This window comes from Babylonia areolata, chromosome 34 (genome assembly GCF_041734735.1).
Source record: "Babylonia areolata isolate BAREFJ2019XMU chromosome 34, ASM4173473v1, whole genome shotgun sequence".
NCBI classification, from domain to species: domain Eukaryota; kingdom Metazoa; phylum Mollusca; class Gastropoda; order Neogastropoda; family Buccinidae; genus Babylonia; species Babylonia areolata.
The window spans coordinates 17,090,984-17,100,983 of NC_134909.1; the positions used below are offsets into that span (position 1 = coordinate 17,090,984).

Sequence of the window (10,000 nt, forward strand, 5' to 3'; positions counted from 1 at the left end):
ACACGTTTGCAGCAGCAGTAGTAGTAACAGTAGCAGTACGGGTAGAAGTAGTAGTAGCAGAAGCAGCAGTAGTATTAAAGTAGTAGTACATGTTAGTATTTTAGTAGAAGTAGCTGCAGCAGCAGTAGTAGCAGCAGTAGCAGTAGAAGCAAAAGAACACGGTAGCGACCGTACTTGATGTTATAGTAGTGGCATCAGCAACAGTGGTAGTTGTTACAACACCAACAGCAGTGGCAGCAGTGCTCCTGCTATTGATACTGTTCCTCACACTGTTACTGCTGCTGCAAGTTCTGCTGCTGCTGCTGCTGCTACTACTACTACTACGACTACTGCTACTACTACTACTACTGCTGCTACTACTGTTAGAGTTACTTTACATCTCCACTGGCTCCCTGTCTCACACAGAATAAAGTACAAGACCAACACTCTATATTATACATGTATTCACAAATCTGCTCCTTCCTATCTCTGTGGCTGCCTTCACCTCTACACTCCATCTCGCTCACTACGATCGGCTTCGGTTCCACTCTGTTTACGCATACACAGATTCAAACACTTGACTGTTGACCGCCGTTCTTTCTCTGTCTCTGGACCTTGCAATTGGAATGAACTACCTCTTTCTCTTCGTCAGGTCTCCACACTCAGCTCTTTCAAGTCTGGCCTTAAAACCCACCTCTTCCCAAAATAGCCTCCCTTCCCTGCCTCTTCCTTGTCTTCAGTTTCTCCAGTTTTAGAATTATGCATGCGTGTGAATGAATGACTGGTGCGAAAGCGCTTTGAATTTGTCTCTGCACAAGATTCAGCGCTATATAAATACCATTATTATTATTATTATTTATACTATTGACGTTACTGCTGCAGCTGATACTATCGTTTCTGTTGTTGTTGCTACTCCTGCTGGTACAACTAGAACTACTACTGATGCTGACTACTAGAACTACTACTGCTCATGCTACTACTACATGTGTTGTAACTACCACTACTGCTGCTGCTACTTTTGCTGCTGGTACCACTGCCGCAATGACGACACTGCTATTACTAAAGATGCTACCACAACAAAGACACTCCCCACTCAAATTCTACCCCTAGTCGGGACAGCAGTTGCCTCCTCTGCTGTTCTGATGGTCATAGTCGGATACTACTGACTGTCATACCACAACAACTACTGTTGCTGTTACCATTACGGATGGTGATGCTACTTTTGCTACTACTGCTACTTCTACTATTGCTGCTGCTATTACGGTTGTTGCTGCAACTGCTGATTTTACTAACGCTGCTGCTATTACCAGCACTATAGAATGCTAATGTTGATGCAAGTGCCACCGATGTCACTGCAACTACCACTACTGCTGCTGTTGCAACTACTGCTACAACTACTACTGATGCTACATTAACAACAACAATAACTACTACTACTGCTGCTGTCGCTGTTGCTGTTGCTTTTGCTACTGCTCCTCCACAACTACTATATCCACCACCACCACCACTGCTACTGCTGTTACTGCTAGTACTACTACAGTAGGTCCTGCTGCTGCTACTGCTAGTACTACTACAGTAGGTTCTGCTGCTGCTGCTGCTGCTGCTGCTGCTGCTGCTAGTACTACTACAGTAGGTTCTGCTGCTGCTGCTACTGTGCTACAACTGCTAGCAACAAAAACGTGGTGCGATTTGCGGCTACAAATTGCTGCTGTTGTTACCATATTAATTAATTAACTACGACGGAGGCGGTGTGTGTGTGTGTGTGTGTGTGTGTGTGTGTGTGTGTGTGTGTGTGTGTGTGTGTGTGTGTGTGTGTGTGTGTGTGTGTGTGTGTTTTAGAAGTCAAGTTGTAGTTGCAGTTTCTGTCAGGAAATGTTTGCATGATTTCACCAGAGAGAGTGAAAAACATTTGACAGAGAAAGTGTGTGTGTGTGTGTGTGTGTGTGTGTGTGTGTGTGTGTGTGTGTGTGTGTGTGTGTGTCCGGACAGACAGACAGACAGACAGACAGGAAGATGGTATCATGGAAGGTGATGGTCGTTCTTCTCGTTCTCTTCGTCCTCATCGACGAGTTCGACGCCACACGCAACCGTTCACGCAACGCCAACCGACGTGACCGCAATAACCGGTGAGTCTCCTGTCTCTCTCTCTCTCTCTCTCTCTCTCTCTCTCTCTCTCTCTGTGCGTCTCTCTGCCTCTGTTTCTGTGTCTGTGTCTGTGTGTGTGTGTCTGTGTGAACAGAATAGAATAGAAGATTTTATTGTCAAAAAACCTTAAGGTTTATAAGACAATAAGAGATATTATAAACATGAGCATATTAACAAAAAGAAACACGTTTTTGTGTGTGAATAGAATAGAACAGAATATTCTATCGTTATAAAAACCTTAAGGTTTATAAGACAATAAGAGATATTATATACACGAGCATATTAACAAAAGAAACGCGCGCGGGCTCGCTCGAACGAAGAGAAAATGTGAAAAATGGAAGGTTGGAGCACACACACACAGACATACACTCACCACTCCCCCCCCCCCCACCCCAAACCAAGCCCCCACACCGTCACCCCCCGGCCCCCCACACACATTCAAACATTCCCCCCCACCCACCAACACAAACTCTCTCTCTCACCCTTCTCCCCCTGCCTTCCCCAGTGCCCCCTCCAACCACACAAACATACAAAGTGTCCCAATCAGAAGAAATAAAAATTCGACGCTGAAATGCCCCGATTCTTTCTCTCCAGGGCCCGAGAACGTCCCCCCTCAAGCCCTCCCCCCTCCACCTCCCCCCGCCACACACACACACAAAGTGCCCCCCCCCCCCTCCCCGACTCCCCCCCCCCCCCCCGCCTGCCCCCGCTGAATAGAAAAAAAAATTGACGCTGAAATGCCCCGAATCTTCCTCTCCAGGGCCCGACAACGTCCCCCCTCAACCCCCGCCCCTGCCACCCCTTCCCCTCCCCCCTTGCCCCCCCTCCACCCCCCCCCTCCTCCACACACACACACACACACACAAAAGTATCCCCCGCTGAAGAAAAGAAAAAAAAAATTCACGCTGAAATGCCCTGATCCTACCTCTCCAGGGCCCGACAACGTCCACGCGGGAATCGCAACCGTGCGGGAGGGGGAGGGGCGAGGTCCCAGAACGGGGCTGGGAGGAGCAGGCCAGGCCTCACGGCCAGGGGCAGGTGCGAGGAGATCCAGGTGCCCATGTGCAAAGGTCTGGTGGGCTACACCCACACCCGGCTGCCCAACAGGTTCAACCACACCTCGCAGCTCCACGTCTACAGGTGAGTGACGACGGTGGTGGTGATGATGGTGATGTTGATGATGATATCTAGCGCCTATCCCCAGCCTCTTAAGCGCTGTACAAACACAGGAGTCATTGACTGCGCTTAAGAGCTGAGGATAGTCGCCATATAAGTATCCATATCAATGACTTTTTTTTTTGGTGGTTGTTTCTGACATCGTCCATTGGTTCCATCTTTCCTCTGCTACTCTCTCTCTGACTTTTGTTTCCAATACTGACCTTAACCTTTAACACTGACGGTGACCTCACTGACCTTAACCTCTAACACTGACCTCACCGACCTTAACCTCTAACATTGACGGTGAGTTCACTTAACTGAACCTTGAACAATGAACCCGTTTTGTCCACGTCGTTGATGTTTGATGGTGACCATACCGACCGCAACCTCTAACACTGACCTTTACACTGTTCCCTCCTCTCGTTCATTATTTGATCTTTCTGTATTCCTGACCTTGATGCTGGTCTCTAACCTCTAACCTCTAACACTGACCTTTACACTGTTCCCTCCTCCCGTTCATTATTTGATCTTTCTGTGTTCTTGACCTTGATGCTGGTCTCTAACCTCTAACCTCTAACACTGACCTTTACACTGTTCCCTCCTCCCGTTCATTATTTGATCTTTCTGTGTTCTTGACCTTGATGCTGGTCTCTAACCTCTAACCTCTAACACTGACCTTTACACTGTTCCCTCCTCCCGTTCATTATTTGATCTTTCTGTGTTCTTGACCTTGATGCTGGTCTCTAACCTCTAACACTGACGATGATGATCTCACTGACCTTAATCCTCTAAAACTGACGATGACCTCATTTACCTTTAACCTCTCACACTGACGGTCACCTCACTTACCTTAACCTCTCAAAACTAACGATGAACTCGCCAAACTTTACCTGGTTGACCGCACTGACCTCAATCCTCTAAAACTGAAGGTGATCTCATTGACCTTAACCCCCGACACTGACTGTGAGTTCACTGACCTTAGCCTTGAACAATGAACCCGTTCGGTCCATGTCGCTGGTGACGGTGACCTTACTGACCTTAAACTCTACCACTGAAGGCTACCTCAGTAAACTTAACCTCTAACACTGAGGGTGAACTCACTGACCTTAACCTCTAAAACTGACGGTGATCTCATTGACCTTAAAAATCTAACACTGAAGGTCAACTCATTGAAAACTCAACCTCTAACTCTGACCGTGACCTCACTGACCTTAACCTCGAACAGTGACGGTAACATCGTTGACCTTAACCTCTAACCCTGACGGTGACCTCACTGACCTTAACCTCTAACCCTGACCCCAACCCCCACCCGACCCTTCACTGCGTCCGTGGGTGTCCAGAGTCCTGGAACACCTGTGGGCCCAGATCGACACGGGCTGCTCGAACAACCTTCGCCTGCTGGCCTGCTCGCTGTACCTCCCGCGCTGCAACGGGCGGGGGCCTGCGCGGGAGCCGTGCCGCAAGACCTGCAAGGTGACGCAGCGGGCCTGCGGGCGGCGGCTGGAGGCGCTGGGCTACTCCTGGCCCGAGCAGTTCGACTGCCGGCAGCTGCCCAAGAAGCGGTGCCTCAAGCACGGGCCGCACCAGACGTGCGCCGCGGCCTACACCAGGTGCCAGCCCATCGACCTGCCCATGTGTCAGGGGCTGAGCTATAGCGATGGCATGTCGCCCAACATGTTCGGCCAGTGCAACCGCTCCCAGATCGCCGCCGAGATGGAGCAGTTCCGGCCCTTGGTAGAGAGGGGCTGCTCCCCTCGGATCGGGTTCTTCCTGTGCGGCGTCTACATGCCCTTCTGCTCCGAGAGGGACGGGATGATGTCCTTCCCGTGCAGGGAGCTCTGCGAAGAGGTAACTTGGAGGAGGTTTCTGGTTGGGGTTGTGGGCTGGTGGTGGTGGTCGGGTCGGGTGGTGGTGGTGGTTTGGGGGCTGGTGGTGGTGGGTGTGGGTGAAGGGTTTGAGTCGGAGGGGGGGTCGGGTGGAGTTAGGGGGGGACGGGGGGTGGGGGGGGGGGGGGGGGGGCTGGCGGTGGGTTGGTTCTTAAGTGTAGGGAAAAAGAAACAGGTGGTTGGTTCGTTGGGTGGTGGTGGTTCGGGGTGTGTGGGTGAAGGGTGAGTGTGTGTGTGTGTGTGCGGGGGTGGGTGGGTGGGGGCAGGGGGTGGGGTGGGGGGGTACGGGGTGCATGAGGGGTGGTGTGGGGAGTTCGCGGGGGGTAGTTTGTTCTTAATGGAAGGAGGGTGGGGGGGGGGCGTGTGGGGGGGGGGGGAGGGGGAAAGAAACAAGTTAAATCTAAAGTGTAGGGAAAATAAAAGAAACAGGTTTGTTCTTAAGTGTAGGGAAAAAGAAACGGGTGGTTTGTTCTTAAGTGCAGGGAAAAAAGAAACAGATTTGTTCTTAAGTGTGGGGAAAAAAGAAACAGGCTAGTTCTTAAAACCCCTTGACTGCCATAAACGCATTACGTACGTGCATAGTGACGTCACTGATGACGTCATCAGAAAAAGAGAAATAGCTCTGGAAGGCTGAAAATCCACACAGTTCGTCTAGAGTGGTATATCTCCAGACCATTTTCTCAGTTTTAGGCTTATTGTTTTGGATAATGTTTTATGACCTGAAACACCACTTTCTGCTGTTTCCCCCCTGGCACTGAAGGGGTTTTAAATTAAGTGTAGGGGAAAAAAAGAAACAGGTTTGTTCTGAGTGGAGAGGAAAATTAAAGGTTTGTTATTAATGGAAGGGGGAAGATAAACAAGTTTGTTCTTATGTGATGGAGTGTGTGTGTGTGTGTGTGTGTGTGTGCGTGCGTGAGTGTGTGTGTGTGTCTGTGCGTGCGTGTGTGTGTGTGTGTCTGTGCGTGCATGCGTGCGTGCGTGCGTGCGTGTGTGTGTGTGTGGGGGGGGGGGGTAGGGGGTAGGGGTTAATGTTGGGAAGGGGTGGGTGAGCTGAGGAAGCGTAAGGGATCGGGAAAAGACATACGTGCGGTGTACGCCTTGTAAACATATATACACAGGCTTTTGTGTCTTTCGCGCTCGTCTTGATTCACAGAAGTAAACTGTAAATGAAACACTGCTCTAGAAGCCGATGACAATGATGACAACTAATGACAATTATGACGAGGATGATGGCGACGACGATTGTGATGACGACAACCACAGCACTGCGAACAAGGCAACATAACCAAATCAGCAACATAAAAGATGATGATGACGATAATCACCACGAACAAAGCAATATCAACAACAAGACGACGACGATTATCACCATGAACAATACAACATAAAGAAGACGACGATTATCACCATGAACAATACAACATAAAGAAGACGACGATTATCACCATGAACAATACAACATAAAGAAGACGACAATTATCACCATGAACAATACAACATAAAGAAGACGACGATTATCACCATGAACATTACAACATAAAGAAGACGACGATTATCACCATGAACAATACAACATAAACAGTAACACGATGATGATGCCGATGATGACCACAAGCAAGACAACATTAGCAACAACAACGACAACGACAAGAATTATGATGACGATAATGACATACAAGAAAACAACAACAAGATGACGATGACGATAATCACTAGGAACAAAACAACAACAACAACAACAACAACAACAATCATGATGACGATAATCACAAACAAGACTATGATGACGATAGTCACCACGAACAACAACAATTACAACAACAACAAGACGATGATGACGATAGTCACCACGAACAACAACAATGACAACAACAACAAGATGATGATGACGATAATCACCACGAACAACAACAACAACAACAACAACAACGACCTCAACAACAAGATGATGATGACGATAATGACCACGAATAAGACAACAACAACAACAACAACAACAACAACATGACGACTACGACGACGACAATGACCATGAACAAGACAACATAAACAAAACAACAAGGCGATGATGAAAATGATTCATGAAACCATCCACTCAACCTCCTCCCCCCCCCCCTCCCCCTACCTTCCCCTCCCCCTCACCCCTGATCACCCCCCCCCCCGCCCCCCAAAAACCCCACATTCCCCGTATTCTCTCTCCCCCCCACACAGGTCCAGACAAGCTGTGAATCGGCGTACAGATCAATGACCGGAGGGCTGCCGTGGCCCAACAAGTTCCAGTGTCACCGCTACCCCTCGGCTTCCAACTCCAACTTCACCTGCGTCATGCACGACCGTGACGTCAGCACCACCACAATCATCACCCCGTGACGTCACCACCACCACCACCACCACCACCCCCATGACGTCACCAGGGGGCGCTGAGTGGGGAGAAAAGGAGAGGGAGGGAGGGAGGGAGGGAGGGAGGGAGGGAGGGAGAGAAACAGTTGTTGTGGAAACAGACATACACAAAATGAAAGGCTGAAATGAACACCCCCACCCCCTACCCCCTACCCCCACACCCCCCAAAAAACAACAACAACAAAAACCACAAGCATGCTTACAAAACAGCGCTGAATTTTTGTTCGTAAATCACCGATCGTTGGTAAATAGAAGCAGAAAATAGCTCGGTCTGAAAGCGATAAGTAAGGTAACCCGTTTTCTGCCAAGGAAAGAGAGAGGGAGAGAGACAAAAAAAAAAGAAAAAAAGAAAAAAGTCTAAGTTTAAAAAAGGGAAGTAACCCGTTGTTGCATCAATATCGATTACCCGTGTGTTTGAGAAGGGAATTATTCGGTTGTTTATCAATATTGATTACTGGCTTTGTGTTAAATAAAGGAAAAGACTCTCTTTGTCAGTCTTTATCTGTCTCGTTTATTTATCAGTATATATATATATATATATATATATATATATATATATATATATATATATATATATATATATATATATATTGACTTTGTGTTCAAGAAGAAGGACAGTCCTTTCACTGTTTATCAATATTCAGCTGCCTCGTTTTGGCAATCTACTACAGTCAATCCCATAATCCCTGGGACAGTCCTTTCACTGTTTATCAATATTCAGCTGCCTCGTTTTGGCAATCTACTATAGTCAATCCCATAATCCCTGGTACTTCCGCCTCTGTCGGCTGACTGACGACAACAACAACAACAACAAAACAGGAAATAGATGTCGGACAGAACAACAAAATCTCTGACGGTTTATATATATATATATATATATATATATTTTTAATAACCATTGAAAACTTGTGTGTTTTTAAGTAACGGAATGATTAAAACCTATCCATTCTGTTGAAAACTATACACGGTTGGGTTTCCTACTGATGTTGATATGCGTGAGATAGATATAGTTGTTGAAGTAAAACCTATCCTTTCTGTTAAAAACGACACGGTTAGGTCTCCTATTGATGTTGCTATGGGTGAGATCGATGTGGTTATTGAAGTCAGACAGACATGCGAGTAGACAGACAACAAAGGCAGACTAACAGGCACACAGGCAGATAGATACGTGGACAAGACAGACCAAGAGCTAGTTATGATTGGCAGACTGACAGGCAGTTATGATAGGCAGACAGACAGAGGGTTCGGTTCAGTTTAAACTGTGTATACATATGTGTGCAAACAATGACAGCATGTCGGTGAGTGTAAAGAACAGAAAATGTATCTTTGTGTACACTGACCCCATTATTCAACCAACGCAAGATAAATAAAAAAATATATATATATATATAAATGATATGTGTTGAGGGAATATCAATTTCATTTTGATGGATGGAAATTTTTTTTTCTCATAATGAGACTTGAAATAAACCATAACTTAACTTACGACAGTGTTCGTGCAAGTGTAATGTGCATGTGGGAGGGGAGAGGGGGTGGGTGGGGGAGGGGAGGGGAGGAGCGTCTTTGTGTGTGTGTGTGTGTGTGTGTGTGTGTGTGTGTGTGTGTGTGTGTGTGTGTGTGTGTGTGTGTGCGAAAGACAGAGAGAGAGGGGGGGGGCGGGGTGAAGGGAGTATATGTGTGAGACAGAAAAAAAAAGAAAGGCATAAAAAGAGACCGACATACAGACAGATAAATATATCCGGCCTTGTTTCTTTCTTTGATCATTGTTTCCTCCTCAGAATCTGCGTGGACAATCACAAGAGAGAAAGAAAGAAAGAAAGAAAGAAAGACTCGGACGTACGAAAGAAGAAAGAAACAAATAAAGAACAAACGGAGTGGAGAGGGGGGCGGGGGGGGAGGGGGGGGGATAGAAAAAAAAATCCACGAAAGCGAAGTTCAGGTTTGCACAAACGGCTTTCTAACCGGTCACACACGAGCTACCTGCGTTTCTGAACAGAAAAGAACCAAAATCACTGGGGGACTGGTGGGAAACGCAGAAGGAAGGAAGGAAGAAAGATAGAAAAGAAAATACAGAAAGAAAGAAAGAAAGAAAAGAAGAGAAAAAGAAAAGAAAGAACAGAAATCACCAAATAAAAGAAGATAAATTTTTAAAAACCCAAACAAACAGAAAAAAAACGAAAAGAAAGAAAGAAAGAATGAATGAATGAATGAATGAATGAAAGGAGAACAAAAACAAAGTAAGAAAACAGAAAGAAAGGAAAGAGAAAATGAAAAAGAAAGACATGAAAGAAGAGAAAAGAAAGAAAGTATAAATAAAGAAGAAGAAAAATTTACATCAAGAAAAGAAAAGAAATAAAGGGGGGTGGGGGGATAGACAGAAAGGGAAAGAAAGGAAGGAAGAAAAAAGAAAGAAGAGACATACAGACAGAAAT

At 46.6% G+C, this 10,000-nt stretch overlaps 2 protein-coding genes across 3 annotated transcripts in view; one reads left to right on the forward strand and one right to left on the reverse strand.

The window, feature by feature from the left end:
* LOC143277417 (uncharacterized) overlaps positions 1–7,893 on the forward strand; it is a 15,803-nt gene extending 7,910 nt beyond the window's left edge. Inside the window, exons 2-5 of one of the 2 annotated variants that reach the window (XM_076582219.1) lie at positions 1,969–2,105; positions 3,058–3,264; positions 4,623–5,130; positions 7,380–7,893. In XM_076582219.1, coding sequence (XP_076438334.1) covers positions 1,993–2,105; positions 3,058–3,264; positions 4,623–5,130; positions 7,380–7,538 — 987 coding nt within the window. In that variant the 5' untranslated portion in view covers positions 1,969–1,992 and the 3' untranslated portion in view covers positions 7,539–7,893. The remainder of the gene's footprint in view (positions 1–1,968; positions 2,106–3,057; positions 3,265–4,622; positions 5,131–7,379) is intronic. The other variant, XM_076582217.1, reaches the window with a different exon arrangement.
* Positions 1–10,000, reverse strand: part of LOC143277418 (uncharacterized) — a 47,371-nt gene that overhangs the window by 33,058 nt on the left and 4,313 nt on the right. The window lies entirely within an intron of this gene.